Raw genomic sequence first — 18,717 nt, 5'->3', positions numbered from 1 at the left:
CCGCTCTCGAGAGAATTTTTGACAGTGAAGAATTACATGCTCGACTGACTCCTCTATTTGGCAGTGTTCACACACTCCTGAAGGGTGCTTATTTATTAAGTTTTATTAAGCCTAGTATGTCCTACTAGCCTTGTCAAGATGTTCTCCTCTTTATTGTTTCTTCTGGCTATCCTTCCTGTACCCACATCTTGCTGTAATATATAGATGTCGCCCTGTGTTTCCTGTATCCCAACTGTTCTGCCACTCCTTAATGATATTTCGTTTAATTATTCCTTTAGCTTCAGACTTACTGAGTGGAACACACAAGACCTCCTCCTGCATCAGAGCCTGTTTTGCTAATGCATCCACATCTTCATTTCCCTTAATCCCTCTGTGTGCTGGAATCCACATAAATGTTACCTGCATGTTCATATTTTTAATTCTGTGTTTCATAGATCTCATTTACTATATCTTGCCTGCTGTTAGATGTAAATGACTGCCTTTCCTCGACCATTACAATGTCAACATGATATGTTCACCGTCTTCCTTACACAATGGTCCGGTTGCTCCATCTGGTGGTGGAGGACCCAACTCAAATAATGCACTAAAATAATTCATCGTGTGAAATAAAACATTTGCCCAGTTTTGCTCGAAAAAGGTCTTTCAAATGTCTTTTTAATTCAGGGGCTACCTACATGTTTAAATTCCAAATATTAAATATAAAGTGGTGTTCTAAATGCACCACTTGTATCACCGAATTCTAAGAAACTTAACTCCATTTTTGGAGTTAAAACTTCATTTATATGATCAGAATCAAATAAACAAAACATTCAAAATAAAAAGGAATACATCATATGCTTTAAAAAACAACTTTTATTGGTGATGATTACCTTTATTGGCACAACTGACTAGTTTGACTTTTGGTCTGCTCCACACTATATGGGTGATATACAAAAATGACTGTGAAAACAATTTCAAATCTACAGACAATTATCTACAGCAATACTCAAGCATATTCAAAACCTCAGTATTTGGCTCTATTTTGTAAAACTGTTTTACATTCAAATGTTCCTTTAGTGGCACTTATGTGTTGAATAAATACAAATACAAATGAAACTATTGTACTTGTACTGCTGGTCTTGTTGCATTGATAGTGAAATAGAAGACATGTTGCATTCCTATAAAAAATTATTAGAAAACTTGGTATCAAATCATCCAAAAAATACTAATAATCTGGACCTGGAGATTCCTTTTCACAACAAAAAAAGACATTCTGCACTGGTTCAAAGTAATCTATTGGCATTGTTTCATGTAACAAATGTATTGGAAGTTGTCTTATGTTACAGGATGTTTTGAACTGGCTCCAGTTTTTACTCTTTAAATAACTGGTCCTTTATGCTACCTCTAAAAATTATGGTAGATGATTACAGAACTATATTAACCACATAAATATGCAATTGAAAAATATCTACAAACTAACAAAACATCTGAAAGGAAAAAAAAGAAGTAGTGTGCGCTGAAACAATAACTCACTTGTTGATCATGTTGAGTCACTTTGATTATGAGGGAAGAGAAGTGTACAGTACTGTAACAACACCAACAATTTACACCAAGGCCATGATGACACAGTTATTTTTTGAGAAACTTTTTTGGCAGGTTGTTCTGTTATACCGTTTCACAATCAATTCTTTGTATAGTGTATTGCAGCTGTAACAGACTTCAACATACCTCAAACTGACTATGCATGACCTTAAGAAGTTGTTTTGAGACTGCTGAATGCTATGAAGAAGACACCAAGCATATTCCAAGCATATTTCAGATGTGCAAAATTGCTGACATCCAGAGGATAAGGGTCTTTTTTTTTTCTCTTTTAAATGTAGATTGCTATATGGTAGCTTAAAGTACGTTTCATTGATTTTAAAACCTTCCTTGAGTCTTAACCTTTAGAGCAATATCAATAGTCTGAGAGACATTTGGCAGGATTCATTTCTTCAAGTCAGAGTTCAGATCGGCTGGCTCTGTGAAAGATCTGATTGTTGTTTGATTTTCTCTTAGGTTTGTATTTAAGCAGCTTGCTGAAGTCAGTGAGCAATCTCTCCCAGTAACAAGACACATCCTCCATACGGAGATGTTCCAGAATAAAGTGCTGGCCCCTAAAGAAATACAGGACCATAAATATCATTATAAGTATTTGCACAGACAATGTTTTAAAAGGATAGGTCAGACAAAAATGAAAATTTTGTCATCATTTACTAATCCTCACATCCTTCCGAACCTGTACATTCTTTTTTCTTCTGCAGAAAACAAAAGAAGATATTTTGAAGAATGTTGGTAACCAAACGAATATCTTTTATGTTCCACAGAAGAAAAAGAATATACAGGGTTGGAAGTTGGAACAACATGAGGGTGAGTAAATGATTTTGGTGAACTATCCCTTTAAAGCTGTATATGCCTGACAAACCAGTGACAGAATAAAATCATTAAAACCATTAATTACCTCATAGCAATTTCTTCTGCCATTGCATCATTTTCTTTCACAAACTGAAGCAGCTCTCTAACAAACAATAAATAAATAAATAAATTCAATTGTCCAGTACTTACATAACATGAGTAAAGAAAAGAGGCAGTTCTCTGCTGGTGTTCACATTGACATTTCTATGAACAATATTTCACTTAATTCCCTTGTTTGTCTGATGATAATTACATTTCTTCAACAGGTCTGGAACAAAATGAGAGTGAATAAACAATGACAACATTTTCAGCTTAAGATGCTATACACAGATTACATATATCCCCCTAATCATAGACTTTCAACATTTTCCAAAATTGGCACTTTGACGAATTTCATTTAATACAAAAATATGGCCATAACATACTTTGTGAAATGCAAAATATTTTGAGCATTAATTTAGATTTGAACCCTTTGGGCTAGGTCTGCTCACGTCACATATTTCACATTAAGACAGATTTGTTTTTTTATAAAGTAAAACCTTGTGGTTGTTTTATCGAAGGACCAACTACGTAAAGCCCAGTGTGCTGAAATTGAACTTTGTATTTGTGTGTAATACTGTTATTTTCAGTTCCAAATGAATGGATTTAGTTGTTTTTGTATAATTAGTGAAATATAATATATAATTAGTGAAAAGTCATCACATTTATTGTTGAAAAATTAGCATTTTGGGTGTTTTAAGTTTACTCTGCAAAAACAACAAACTTCTCTTCAAACAGCTAATAGAATTAAAGCCATGCTAATGTAAAACACCGAACATAATTATCACAGTAGGCACAAAGGGAAATTGTATGTTAAGGAAAAGGTTGGATATCAGCTAGCCTGAGTAAAATGTTTAAGTTACCTGAGGTCAGACAAGTCCTGTTTGACTGGGATGTAGTGAACCCAGGGTTTGAGCTGAGAGTAGAAGAACTCAAGCCACTCTTCCCCGACGTGAAAAACCAGTGAGCCACACAGAAACAGATGCTTCAAACGGAAACTAGCAGCGACACCTCTGAAGTTAAAGAGGTATCTGAGAGAGATCGAGAGAACAGACAATCTTTAACAGAATACCTTAAATGCTGGTTCACTGACGGACATCTGATTCAGTGCTACAGCTCTTGCAAAAGCAGAAATGAGGCTGATCATACTTGTATTCACAGTGTTCAACTAGTGGAATTTCCTTCGCCGGGGGTCTACCCAGAGTGTCCTAAAAAAAAAAAAAAACATCATTTGCTGAAAATATTAAAGCTTTTCGAGCTTAGTCTAGATTAGTGTTTGCCAAGCCTGTCCTTGTAGGCCCCTGTACACTGCTCAATACAAATTTTTACTCAATTTTATTGGTTGGCATGGCATGAAAAACTATTATCTAAATGTTATTGTGAACAATTTATCCATGCATATGTTTTCATTTTTACACATGTTTTGGCCTCATAATGTTTAATCAAAATGTGATGTGGAGCCAACATCTCAAAATCCAACCAACAACCGATAAATAGAAATCTCCGCCCTGCATTTTTTAATTTTATAATTAATTTTTAATTTTTAATTTTAATTCTACATAATCTAGATTATTTCTACATGCCTTGTATATTAAAAGAGTAAAACAAACCTTCTCTGACTTCCAGGCCTGGTTCTTGGTGTACTCTGCATCCACAAGGTCAGGGGCTTCTCTTGAGAGAAGGATCAGAGGGTCCCTCTCTGAACTGGTCCTTCAAACATTGGGAAAAACTGATCAGCTTTGCTGAAAACAACTCTGCATTGAACTGTATGCTGGAGACACAACAGACCTAGAGCCTCTAAAGAATCCTTTTGGGCTTTTCTTCTTCCAGGGCCATTGTGCAGCTGATCTAAAGAGTGTAAACTAAAAATTAGAATACATCTAATGGCCTTAAAATTACTACAATGGAGTTAATCCTCTGTATACTCTCAAGCATTCTTAAATCTGGATTTGTATAATATACTGAGATGTTGGGATGAGACCAGACTTTAAAAATAAATTAGACTTTAAATATTCTAATTTTTTACCAACTTTTTCAGGTCATCCCTCATGAGGTCCCATCGGCCTAGTCCAGTGGGGTAGATGGGCCATACAGCAGGACCTCCCTCCCAGAATGTCCATGCAGGGTACATGATGTCCTGGTAGTCTGGCGTCTAAACAGTGAACAAAAAGTATAACTATACTAATACACGTCAGTAGGATTGTGCAGCATACAGGTACTGGAAAAACATTAGTATATATTATATTTCAATTGGTTACTGGACTAAGTTATCTTTAGAGTCTCATTGTGCTAATGCTGTCAAATACACGCAATGTTTACATAAACAGAGTTGGTTATGTCTAAAGTGAAAGCAAACATTTGAGAGAAAATCTGGTGCGTGTGTTAATATGAGTGTATATTAGATGTGTCGCGTGCCTGTCTTAAAGCAACAGTAGCCTAATAGTAAACATGCCTCCGCTCATAATTTACTCCCTCTAATGTTGTTCCAAACCTGTATTAATTTCTCTCTTGTGCTGAACACAAAAGAAGATATTTTGAAGAATGTGGGTAACCAAACAGTTGCTGGTCCCCATTGACTTCCATAGGAGAAAAAACTATATACTGGGGAACAGCAACTGTTACCCACAGTAATGTGGTTACCCACATTCTTCAAAATAACTTTTATTTTCAACAAAAGAAAGAAACTTATTCGGGTTTAAAACAACTTGAGAGAGTAAATTATGACCATTTTAATTTTTGGTGGAACTATCCCTTTAATGTTAATAAAAAAACAAAACACAAAGAGAAAATCACTCACTGACTGAGAACTTTAATAGTAGCTTTAATAAGAATCATTGTATAATTTATACAGTGAAGTCTATGTAGTGTTTTAATTTAATATTTGTTCATTTAATTACTTTCTTCAATGCTAAATACACATACTGTACCTGGAAAAAATAAAGCACTGTTTATTCCATTTGTATATTGTGTATCTTCGTTCTTATTTTTTTAATAACAAAAAGTAATGACAAAGATCTTTATCTTCGCCACTTTAGCCTAAATGTCTGCCATTCTTTTTTATTTTATATTTTGTTACCTAAGGCTTTGTTTTTAAAATAGGGACATTAGTTTGTCTGTAATGCTCAGTCACTTGCAAAATAGTAAAACCAACTTGAAAAAGAATTGTGAATCGTGATTTTCCTGAAAAAAAAAACGTAATATATTTTTGCCATATCGCCCACCCCTAGTGTCAGCTACTGACGCAATGTTGAGAGAACCAAACTCGAAAGGGAACATGCTATGTGTGAATGGCCCCTAACTGATTAAAAGATAAACAACACATTCTTATTTCAGTGTTGCTATTTATGCAGACAGTTTGCCATGTACATTCAGTTTAGCAGCATTAACAGCCAAGCCAGGGCAGTGTTTCAACTGAACTATGCATATGCATTTTATAGCCAACAGTAACATTGTTCTTGCTTTATCTGTGCACATTCAAATAAGTGATGTTTCCTAGTGTATTTCAACTGCTCAGGTAATTGCAATGGTATGACCCATTTTAGAGACTCCCAAATGACATTTTAAAATAAGTCCCTAAATATGAAGATACTGTAAGAAATTGTAGTCTGCCTCAACCCAGATTCCACTCCAAAATATATTTTAGAATGAGCTCATCCCTAAAATGGCTTAATTATCACAGAGAAGAAAGAAAGTCAAGTTATATTGTTTCTTCACCATTTGGGTTGATCTCATCCTGAACAAATGGTAGTGTTGTGAACTTAGAATCGAGAGACCAGGAGACTTGGTTGTTTCTTCAGCAGGATTCTTTATTGAGAACACAAGCTGTCGGTAGCTGCAGTCACCAAGTCTGACGTGAATGTTCTCTTACAGTTTATATACATTTAGGGGCAGAAACCAAAAAAACAGGTTTAGGAACCGGTTTTAGACTGAGAGCATTGCCCACCCTAATCCACTCAGCATATCTATTCAAACACTGAGACCCAAGTACAGGACTGGCTGGACTTTCTTGCTAAAACACAAACTCCAAGAGTTTCAGTAAAACAGGACTGACCAGAGTCGTTTGCTAGAAAACTCTGATAATCATAATTTATACCTAACCTTAACATTCTAAATTCAATGTAAACCTAAATTAAACATTTTAATAAATCTGGATTCCCACACTTGCCCCTTTGAGAGTCTAAAAAAACTCTCACAAAATACAAATTTATACACTTAAAAGTTAATTCTTGTAACTTGTGTAAGTTACAGGCACATAGCAAGTTCTGTGTTGTTCATCTGTAATTGCATGTTGACACAGAAACAAACATGCAATTAGGGTCCGTGAAGTTCTTACGGGTAATATTCTTTTATGGTTGGACCAGTCATTTTCTCGTGCGAGGCGGTAATCATTTGTTGAATGAAACACTTGATACTGTGGAAGCATACGTAGAACGCCAGTAGGAGAAATAACAGCAGCATTGCTATTTCTTTAATCCACAGCCAGGGTTTACCTATCAAGTTTCTGAACCATGAAGAATTGTCTTAGTCATCTGGTGTAATTTTGTTGAAAGATCAAGAATGTCTTGTTGGACTTTGTTCAAGTTCTCTGTTGGATCTATTAACCGGGTGCGGCACTCAGGTACACCATACGATGGGATTAATGTTCCAAGAGTTCTTGACCCCCACGTTTGAACACAAGTGAGTCCTGGTTCTGGGGTCCACACTTTGTGCGATGTCCATGATGGTTAGTAGTAGTACGACAATCTTGATCATGATGAGGGATGACTGAAGTTCCCGTAGGTGAGTCTGCGTTGTGTATTTTTTTCTTCTGTGTTGGTTGTAGTCTCTGCAGTTGGTCTAGTTGTTTTCTGGAGGTTGGGTCTTCATATGCAGGTGTGTAGGTCAGTGCATATGGTTAAAAACAAACAAACAAAGAACAACTGCAACAGACCAGTATTCATTGTAAAGACTACAAACATTAGGGTTGTATCCTCTATTCAATCTGAGTCTGCTAATTGTGGTTTTTTTCTTTCCCTATTTCTTAATTTATGAGACACCTAAAAAGGAACAGTGAGGTGAGGATGGACTATGGTTAGGAAGGGCCTATAAGGGAATCTTCACCGCAGGGTTGGCCCCCGAAAGCCTGTTGCTTCCAGTTCTTCCCTGCGTTCCTCACTGGTCCATGTGTCCTATCCTATCCCTGTGTTGTGTACACACTGTACAGTGTGTGAGAAAATTGGCACATTTCCATTCTCCAGTGAAACATCAGTCCTAATAAGCATCATTAACAGAGGATGGTGTCTGATTGTAGTGTTCTGCAGTATAACATTTTAAGGCTGTGAGTCTTACTTAATGTCCCCCAAACAAAGGCTGAGACAGTCACTTTCCTTTTGTTCTATTAAACAAAAATAAGTCTTTCATCTTTGTTGTGAGTTACTGGGGAAATTAAGCACTCACAGCCCAAATGGTTAACACTGTATCAAGTTGCCCCACGAGTTTAACGAGGAGGGGAGGGGCTGCTTCAGAATATCAAGCAGGCTAAGCAGAAGCTGAGTAACCTTATTTACATCTTTAAAATTATTTTTGCTTTTCCTACACTCATTTCCAAAATGTCCGTGCTTGCCACAGTAAGAACAACTGGCTTCTCTAGGACTTTTGCGTTTCTTTTGCTTCTCTGAGTTGACCTTAACAGAAACTGCTGCAATTCTTACTCTCTCTTTGACATCAGAGTCTCTTTCCCAAATAGCTAAACTTTCTAGGTTACTTCTGAGAGTTCTTTTAGCCCACGAATTATCTAGGAATGGCAAGGCTGTTCTGTACTCAGCTACAAGACCATCTGCCCAAATTCGGATTAGAGCTCCTTTGTCAGCTAACACACTTTCGGAATCATCCACTATTCCACTGTACGTTACCGCTACCTGACAGAACCTCTCAGTATATTCACTCACAGTTTCTTCTTTCTCTTGTACACAGCTAGTAACTTTTGACCAATCGATTTTCGGTCCTAAGATATTCTTTAGGATTTTCAAAACACCTTCTCTCAAATCGCCTTTACTGACAGGTTGCAGTTCGGAAGTAACAGCAGACTCAAAATTGTTGAATTCAGATTCAGTTAGAATTTGTGACATCAGCTGTGTAACTTCCGGCAACGACATGTCGTAAAGATGCATTTTACTGAACAATGCTCTCCTAAACTCAGAAAAATTTATTTGCACTGATGGCAAACTTTCAGCAATTCTCTCAATATCTTTCGGACGTAAAGATGTTTTGACTGCTTGTGGCAGCAATATGGGGGTTGCAAATGGAACTGTATCAACACCTGATACGGGGTGGTGTGGCACAATGGATAAGACACATGCCTTTGGTGTGAGAGACCCGGGTTCGAATCCACTGTGAGACACCAATGTGTCCCTGAGCAAGACACTTAACCCCTAGTTGCTCCAGAGGCGTGCGACCTCTGACATATATAGCAATTGTAAGTCGCTTTGGATAAAAGCGTCAGCTAAATGAATAAATGTAAATGTAACACCTTTTCCCTAGGGCTGGACGATTTTGGAAAATAATCTAATTGCGATTTTTTTTTACCAATATTGCGATTGCGATTTAATATGCAATTATTTTTTAAGCTCTTTATCTTTTCTATTATTCAACAAAAACAAGCAATAAATCATTGTAAAATAGGGAAGGGAATCTTTAGGCACCTCATGAGCCGATCTAATGTTTTCTTTAATTGATCTTAATAAAACTTAAAATATTTAATTACATAATTATAAGTAGGCCTACTTATAATAATTACACATTAAAAAACGAAATTAATACAATTACATATGAATATTTGTAACAAATATAGCTTAAAAACAAACAACAAAGAGGGAAAAAAAATATTACAATCAATAAACAGTTTAGTTCAGTTCGAGTTTATTTATCCCTTAGGAAATTGGTTTTGCACAGGTGCTGCACATCACAAAAAACACTCACATAGCAAACACTCACATAGTAAACACTCATGATTATTTTTATTTATATTTAACATTAGAATAGCAGTTGGTATTAATGAGTTCTTAAACCTCCTTGTTCTCCCTCCCATTACTCTATATCTACATCCTGATGGAAGAATAAACTCTTTGTGTAATGGGTGTGTTGGGCAATTGATTATCGCAAAGGCTTTTTTGAAAACATGTCCTTTAAAAATGTCCTGGGGCAGTATCTGCTGAACTCCAATCACTTTTGAAGCAGTCTTTATCAGTTTGGTTATTCTGTTTCTGTTGGACAGGCTAATACAATCAAACCATACAATGTCACAATAAGAAATTACAGATTCAATAAAACTCAGATAAAACAGTGTCATTAACACTGAGCATACTTTAAAAGAATTCATTTTTCTTAAGAAAAACATACGCTGCTGAACCTTTTTACAAATGGCATCTGTGTTAGCATTAAAATTTTATTTATTATCAATAACTGTACCCAGATAACGATATTCATCCACAAACTCAATATCTCTTCTATTTATGACAGTAGGAGAGACTGAAATGGCAGATTTTCCGAAATCTATGATCATGTCTTTGGTCTTTGATATATTTAGATTTAGGTTACATTTTGCACACCAGGAGACAAAGTCCTCCACCACTGGGCCATGAGATGTCTCCTCATTTACAAGAAGACTCACAATCACAGTATCATCCGCGAACTTTAACATATACCTATTGTCAAATGTGCTCCTACAATCATTAGTATACAAAATAAAAAGAAGAGGGGAAAGAACACACCCTTGAGGCGAGCCAATAGAAGAACATAATTTGGAAGAAAGCAGACTGTTGACTCTCACACACTGGGTTCTATTTGATAAAAAATTCACGATCCATCCTTCTAGATTAAGATCAAGGTTAAATAATCGAACTAATTTTTCGGCTAATACATGTGGCTTGATTGTATTGAATTCAGATGAGAAATCAATAAAAGCTAGCCGTGCCCTTGTTTTTGGGGTCTCCAGATGTTGGGCTACTAAGTGTACAAGAGTGGTTATGGCATCCTCAACCCCCCTCCCTGCTCTGTACGCAAACTGGAGAGGATCCAAATTATCTTCTACATACTTCAATATCTCTATTCTCATAATTTTTTCAAATGTTTTCATCACTAATGATGTGAGGGCTACCGGTCTAAAATCATTTAAAACCTTCGGACTCCTACATTTCGCCACAGGAACAACTATGGCATGTTTCCAGATTTGTGGTACAATTTGAGTTCTAACTGACATGTTAAAAATCTCTGTGAATATGCCACTTAGCTGTGAACTACATGCTCTCTACACCTTACCACTAATATTATCTGGTCCAGGGCTTTTATTTACTTTTATCCTTTTAAAAAACCTAGCCACCGTAGGAGCATCGATACTAAATACAGTAGTCCTATTGCTTTGCCCAAAGTCATACTTCACATTATCGGCATCCACATCAAATCATAAATAAAATTTAAGTTCATTAGCTAAACACGCATTAGATGTATACCCATTTAAGGATATCGTAGTTCTACTTCCCTGTATGCCTGTCATTAGTTTCATTCCGTCCCACACCGCCCTTTGATCAGCATTTAAATATTTTTGTTCTATTTTTTCTTTATAATTATGTTTTGCCTTTGCAATAGCAGCTCTTACTTCCTTCCTAATAACAGAATAAGCAACTTTATCACCACTTTTAAAAACAACACTTTTCTTCTTAAGAAGATTTTTCAGTTCATTATTAAACCAAGGCTTATTATTTGAATGCCTGGTGATAACCTTGGTATCAATCACATTATCGACACAGAATGAGATATAACTAACCACCACATCAGTCAACTCATTAATATTGTCAAATGGTGCATGAAAAACAGACCAGTCCGTGCACTCAAAACATCCTTGTAGGGCCAATATACCATCCTCATTCCATACCTGGACTGTCCGTGATTCTGTGCCTCTCCTTCGCAGCACAGTCTTATATGTTGGAAACAGGTGCACCACACTGTGGTCAGAGGAGCCCAGAGGGGACTCAGCAACGGATCTGTACGCTCCTCGTATGGATCCATAACATAAGTCAAGAGTCTTATTTCCTCGAGTGTGACAAGTGATATACTGATGAAAATGGCTAAATGTTTTGCTGCAGTTACTGCGGTTAAAATCACCCATTACAAGACATGGGGCATCAGGTGAGATGGACTGAAGTCTTTGCAACACAGAGAACAATACCTCATTTGCGTTTTTAAAGTTAGCCTTAGGGTGAATATACACAACCGACAGAAACACTTGAGGAAATTCCCTTGGCAAATAATATGGTCTCACCGAAATTGTCCGGTAGGCAAATTTTCTCCCGAACAGTCACATTATTACACCATCTTGGGTTAATATAAAAGCATACTCCACCTCCCTGCCGCTTCCCCGTCGTACATGGGTCACGATCAAGACGTATTGGTACCCCGAATCCATCAATATTGGTCGTAGGAATCCATGTCTGCGGCTGTCAGCCACGTCTCAGTGAAGGCTAAAACACACGCATCTCTGAACTCCCGTGTGTGAAATACTCGTGCTTGCAGTTCATCCACCTTGTTTTTCAGTGATTGAACATTTGCCAGGACTATTGAAGGTAGAGGCAGACGTCTCTTCCTTGTTAGGATTCTCACGCGCTGTCGCACGCCGCCTTTTTTGCCTCTTTTACGTGTTTTTCTTCGGGTCCTGCCATCTTCTCCAGGACTAAAAAGCTGGCAATTATTGTAAGCCATAATGTCCTTAAACAGGGGGGAATTTGCAAGTTGCCTCGACATCAAGCTGCCTGTGTTTAGTTCAAGGAGAAGATCTCGGGTGTATTTAATCCGGTTCGGAAATGTTCCAGCAGCAGAGTGGAATAAAAGTATTAAAACCAGCAATGATATCCCCATCTTCCTTAGAGACATCACGGAACAATATTAAATTATATTAAAAGTAAAAAAATAAAAAGTAAAAGAGCTGCAAACAAACCAAGAGAACTACTCCAACACTCATGAACACAATTACACTCAACTGCAAACACCTGTTGCGAGTCGCCACGTGTGCAGCGCCAAGTCACCCACAAACAAAGAGTGCTTTCAGTATTTAAGAGTAGACTGTCTGAACGTTTTCATCTCTTTTGAAATTATAAGATGTGGTTTATCCTGTCTGTTTAATAACTTAAGATATAACTGACTGTGTCACATTTATTTTGCGTCATAAAAGCATTTTGAGATGCAAGTACATTTTACCACGTAGACGGAGTCGCTCACAGCCGCATGCTCAAACGCTCTTCGCAAAGTGCACGTGAGTATTTGAAATTGAAAGCAGCTTCTGTCTGTGATTTTCATATTTTTAATATATAAGCCAACTGCATTCCAAGACATATGATGCCTTCGTAGAACATCTGTAAGTAAAATACCGGCGGGCGAGACCGCGCACTACTGAAGTAACATCACGCAGACCGCGCGCGTCTCTCATATCTTGTGCAATGAAGCCCGCGAATGTCCTTGTAATTCGCTTAAACTTTTCCGAACTTTATTAAAGATTATTTCTCGTAAGGTTCGAGTGGTGTCGTGTGTGTGTGTGAGACAGAGGAAGCAAGCAGAATACGGTTGTTTATAAAGCACACGCATCATCACGTATCTGTGTTTAAAACTAAGCTCAGACATAAATCTGAAATGATCTTAATCGATACAGAACCGTTGGAGAGAATCTATAACACAATATCACATAAATTAAACATAAACTGTTTTTTCCTGTAGCCAGGTCTATATGTGTCGCGTGCCAAGTTGATGCTTCATCTGCAATACAGACTGGTTAACTCTCGCGTGCCACGTGCCCAGACTATAATCGCAGCTTTGCGGTTAAAAAAAAATCGCATTTCATCATATCGCGATATTATCGCAAATGCAATTAATCGTTCAGCCCTACTTTTCCCTGAGGCTTTTGTCTAGCTACGCACACTTCAACTGCATTTACATCTGCATTGACATTGTCCTCTATACTATCAAAAGACTGTAAATCAGGATAGCTTTCATCTGACTGTTGGTCTTCTAAATCACATTTGGTTGAGGCTTTGTTATGGCCCACCTTTGTCTTGAGACAGGACATGTGAGTCTGCAATTGTTTGTTCTGATCGTTTAACGTAGCAATACAACGAGCTTGTTCTTGTGCAATGGATAAGCTAAATTCTCGGTGACAACAGATGATGCCTTTCAGATTTTTCTTCCTGATACATGCACCCAACACTTTCTTGCAATCTTCAATTGACCACACTTTCTCTGGATCAATGCCAAATTTCTTTGTTAAATTCAATCTGACTGGCTCAGTCACGATGGAGTCCATGTGCTCTGATAACAAAGACTTGAATTCACTATCTGTCCAAAAAGGTGTAATCTGTCTAGTACTTTTCCTAAACATTTTGTGAATTTCTGTTCCCACAAAACATTAAAACTTCTCTCTACTGTCTACAATAGAGGGTACACTTGTTAACACAGCTTAACTATTGTTAACTTTCCAAATGACCAACACTTCACACTTAACCTCCCTGCCTACAAAAAAAACAGAGGATAAACCAAAATAACTAGCACGTAAAGATAATTCTTCTCTGCCTAAAGCAAAGGATACACAATATTAACCTGTAATGTTAATCTTCCCTGACGGGCAGAGGGTATCTTTCATCTCTAAACAAAACTTTTTTTTTAGAGGATAACTTAGTTAACAAAACCCTGCAGCTGTCTGTTAACTCTTCTCTGAACGGCGCAGAGGAAAAACACATATACTGGTCTGTAGCAGTTCTTTGAATGGATTGAAAACTCACCAACCCTTGGTTGTAAAGGAAGATTCTGGAACTCAGTCAGGCTTTGAGATCTTTGAGCTTGAAGTTTCAATCTGGAGGAAGCTGGAAAGATTCAGTCTGGTAATCTTTGTTAAGCTGGAAGTTTCGCTCTGGATTCCAAAAGATGCAGTCTGGAAAGCAGATCTTTTGTTGAGCTTGCTGTTTCAATCTGGATTCAGGTCTTTGAGCTTGAAGTTCTTTGAGTTTCCTTTTTCTCCATCCGGGTCACGGCACCAAGTTGTTGTGAACTTAGAATCGAAAGACCAGGAGACTTGGTTGTTTCTTCAGCAGGATTCTTTATTGAGAACACGAGCTGTCGGTAGCTGCAGTCACCAAGTCTGACGTGAATGTTCTCTTACAGTTTATATACATTTAGGGGCAGAAACCAAAAAAAACGGTTTTAGACTGAGAGCATTGCCCACCCTAATCCACTCAGCATATCTATTCAAACACTGAGACCCAAGTACAGGACTGGCTGGACTCTCTTGCTAAAACACAAACTCCAAGAGTTTCAGTAAAACAGGACTGACCAGAGTCGTTTGCTAGAAAACTCTGATAATCATAATTTATACCTAACCTTAACATTCTAAATTCAATGTAAACCTAAATTAAACATTTTAATAAATCTGGATTCCCACAGTAGTCAATTGTAGAATGGGACTGGGTGTGGGACACAGAAAACCTTCTCAGACAATGGGGTGTCAAAACTTCATTAATATACAGACCACAGTTGTTGCAACAAGAGCAACTTTATTTATATTAAGAACAGGATAAAAGGTTTAAGATTTGGATGTTTTGGGTTCATTCTTACGTCGGTGAACCCAAGGTGCTTTGTGTACCTTGCCACTGCTATGCTGTAATAAACTTCATTTTTTAGATCTTCGACGTCCACATAATTTTTTCTTACAATACATAATCATGAAGCCACCTCTTGAGTGTATGATGCACCGCGACATTATTTTCAGCAAATAAAAGAAAAAAATACTGCAAAAGTTAATTTTTTTGATTGGTTGGGGCACTTTACTAGCCTGGGTGCCAGCTCGAACCCCGCCCACAACATTTTTTGGTCGGGAAGTTCGGTCTGGACTCGATCCATTGAGGAGTAATTATGCTCGGCTCCTAGAAGGCCGAGCCAATCAAATTGCCAGGGCGGACTTTAATCGATGATGGACAGATGATCTGCGGTTACGTAATCACCCACGTCACCAAAGAGCGCTTGATTTGAATTAGTTTACAACAAAGACGACTGCAGCTGGAGAATTGAGATTTCACAAGTTCACATTTACAAATAATTCAGATAGAATAAATGCGTAGGCTATATGAGATGTCACGAGTTCACACAAATAGCCTAAGTAAGATAGAATAAATGCGTATATGACGTGCTGTCCGAGGAGAGGGCTGTGGGCTCGGTAGCCATAGCCATAGTCCCCCGTAGTGGTTGTGAGAGAACAAGACAAGAGTGAGGATTCGGGGTGGTGGAGGGATGCTGAAAAACTGTCAAGGACTGTTAGGTAAGTTGACAGAGTGAATATGCTTCCTCGGTAACGTTAGACATGGTATTGTTTGATAACAAGTTGATATTGGATTGATTATTTGTACGTGCTCCTCCCGAACTTTGTTTATGAAACATCATGTGTAGATTCCGCCATCGCGTCTGTTATAGAAGATATACACAGCGCATTCATTTTAAAAGAGGAACAGAGAGCCGCGCCTGCGACATTTTGTTGGTTGAAAATATGAATGAAGGACATGCGTCATTTACTCCGTTGCTCTGACTGGTTGTAGGTCTATCCAATTCAGTGCAGAGGGTTTTTTTTTTCCTGGTTCGGTTGAGACACGCCCCATAATCAAATCTCTATGGAGCGGTATCAGACTCACATTCTGACTAGAATATGAGTATGACGAAGTCAGGCTAGCACTTTACAGCCTTTCATCAAATTTCTGAATACAGCCCCCTTCAGATTGTAAAAAACAGATTAACATTATATGTGCCTAAATTCTAATTGGGTGGGCAAGGCAGACGTTTGGGTGTGCTCAGCACACCCCTGCCCGGTCCTGCTCTACACGCCCCAAACTAATTAATAAAGAGGGCAGTAGAAGAGAAATTTGGCATTACTTTGCCTACAAAAGTGATGAAAAAGGTGAACGAACAGACCTTACCACACAAGTCATAAATGTTGCTAAAAATAATGTGTTGCCTCCGCACACGCTAGAACCAATGATGTTTAGGTCTCATAATATTTGCACTTGCGTTTTTTACTGAATTTGCTTGAATGAATAAATATATTATTAAAATTAATTTAGTAAAAGTGATATGAATATTATTAATATGAATGTTTACAATAAAACTTTACAATAAAGCTACCTTCGTCAAAATTTAAGGTAACCTGACCTAAAAATATTATATTTATAAATAATGCATGTTTAGCATGTTAACATTACTTGATGCATTAAACTAATATTAACTCAAACATTAATTAATACATTTGTGTATTGTTTAATCTAAACCAAGGTTAATAAATGCTGTAAATGTTGATCATTCACTGTTCGGTGTATAACAGCTAATTGTTTATATGTAATTTCATTATTTCTCATTTTGACACCCCACATAAAGGGATAAAAGCATATTCAAGGTCACCAGCCTATTATTCCAGAAGTACCATCAGCGACAAGTTTATCTTATTGTTAAATTTTGATTCTATTGTGCCAGTTTGCACCATGTGATATACAAACTAGTATACTGAGTATGGAGCACTGAGAACTATTTATATTATATTATATTATATTATATTATATTATACTTATTTATTCTTGAAAACAAGCAACACATCTGTTACAGCAGTTTCATGCAGTGTTCTTAATATATTTGCTTTCAACTCTTATCTTTTGAGGCTGGTTATTTGTCACTTATTGTATAGATTTAATATTGAGAGATGCTGGTGTCATACCATTTTTTTTTTTTTTTTTTTTTTTTAATCTGCTTTAAAACACACACACACACGATATACACAGTCTACACAGCCCTTTTAAAACAGCTGTTTTTTGTGATGAAAATAAAATAAAACAAAGATAAGTCACATCAGACCTTTTGCACCTAATTCAAAATAAAATAAAAATTCAAATAGTACACACCTGGCTTCAACTGAAATGTTCCTGTAAGATTTTTCTGACATCTTGGTTGCATACTACTACAAGAGCCATGGGCCACAAAGAGCTTACGTAGCATTAATGTGCTCTCACTGCTGAATGGTATCACTCATATGAGAGCAACAAAATGTTTTTTCAAGGCATTAGATATACCATGGAACACAGTGAAGATAGTAATCAACAAGTAGAGAAAGTATGGCACAACTATACAATTCAAGAACAGAAACAACCAAGAACAGAGCATCCCTCCAAAAGGCAAAGAGAAAACGTCTCGGTTACTAATGTAACCCTCGTTCCCTGAAGGAGGGAACGGGAGACGTAACGTTGACGTGAAGACGTAATTGGATCACTTCAGGGAGCCCTATCAACTTCGAGTGTCTACAGAACGAGCCAATGAACTTTGGTGTGCGTGATTCGTGTCACACGCCCCGCAGCGCGGGTATAAACAGGAAGCGGGCGCACACACACATTGTTTTTCTCTGAGGAGCCGAGACCGTGACGGCCGTACAGCGATGGTCAGCAACTGTGGCGACGGGACGTTACGTCTCCCATTCCCTCCTTGAGGGAACGAGGTCTACATTAGTAACCAAGACGTTCCCTTTCAGTTGCTCCCGTTCGACGTAACGTCGACGTGACAACGTAATTGGGATCCCTTGGAAAACGCGGTTGCTGCCACATCCAGCGCCCTACACAAGACTCTCAGATCCCCAACTGGCTGGGGACGGAAGGCCTGCGTAGAGGGAGTTCAACTGCTGTTCCGTTATACCCCACACAGTGGAGCTCTTGGAATAACACTGGGAAAGCGTGCCTTTCCAAGGGAGAGGGACACTGCGGAAGCCACATCCTGCCCGAAGGGAGGTACCATGTGGAGAATACACATATGGACTGGCCGGTTAGGGGCAGTGGAACATGGAATGTCACTGGGGTGGCTCCAGCCTGAGAAGGGGGAGACAACACCGGACAGTGACGGCGGAGCGGACTCTGCCAAGGGAAAGACACTGGCTTACCGCAGGGAGCTGATTGCGGAAAAATAGCCTAGTACAAGTTACGCGTAGCATATGAGCACTAGGCCTGGCGTCAGACGCTCCGCAACGTCCAACTGCCGAAGGGGTGCAGAGGAACTCTACAGGGTTCGTCTGAGTGGGGAACTCGACTGGAGCAAAAGTGCACGTATCCGTTCCAGTGGAAGGGAGTGGCGCAGCAAGCCGACACTAGAGCGGGAACTTCGGTGTTACCGGCTGGTAGAAGTGAGCACACAGGAAGAAACCGGCTCAACACGTAGGAT

At 38.2% G+C, this 18,717-nt stretch overlaps 1 protein-coding gene across 2 annotated transcripts in view; it reads right to left on the bottom strand.

Moving 5' to 3' along the window:
• Positions 1 to 834: 834 nt before the first annotated feature.
• The window catches only part of poglut1 (protein O-glucosyltransferase 1), a 31,434-nt gene continuing 13,551 nt past the window's right edge, over positions 835 to 18,717 (bottom strand). The window contains exons 5-11 of one of the 2 annotated variants that reach the window (XM_081394587.1): positions 4,500 to 4,621; positions 4,258 to 4,317; positions 4,080 to 4,179; positions 3,619 to 3,677; positions 3,333 to 3,500; positions 2,477 to 2,533; positions 835 to 2,132 (exon numbers count right to left, since the gene is read on the bottom strand). In XM_081394587.1, the coding sequence (XP_081250713.1) occupies positions 1,976 to 2,132; positions 2,477 to 2,533; positions 3,333 to 3,500; positions 3,619 to 3,677; positions 4,080 to 4,179; positions 4,258 to 4,317; positions 4,500 to 4,621 (723 nt within the window). In that variant the 3' untranslated portion in view covers positions 835 to 1,975. Of the gene's footprint in view, positions 2,133 to 2,476; positions 2,699 to 3,332; positions 3,501 to 3,618; positions 3,678 to 4,079; positions 4,180 to 4,257; positions 4,318 to 4,499; positions 4,622 to 18,717 lie in introns of both variants that reach the window. The other variant, XR_014029542.1, reaches the window with a different exon arrangement.

Source organism: Scardinius erythrophthalmus (assembly GCF_964197995.2).
Source record: "Scardinius erythrophthalmus genome assembly, contig: HAP1_SCAFFOLD_46, whole genome shotgun sequence".
Taxonomy (NCBI): Eukaryota; Metazoa; Chordata; class Actinopteri; order Cypriniformes; family Leuciscidae; genus Scardinius; species Scardinius erythrophthalmus.
The sequence above is the reverse complement of the archived record's forward strand: the minus strand, read 5'-3'. Positions and strand labels throughout refer to the sequence as shown.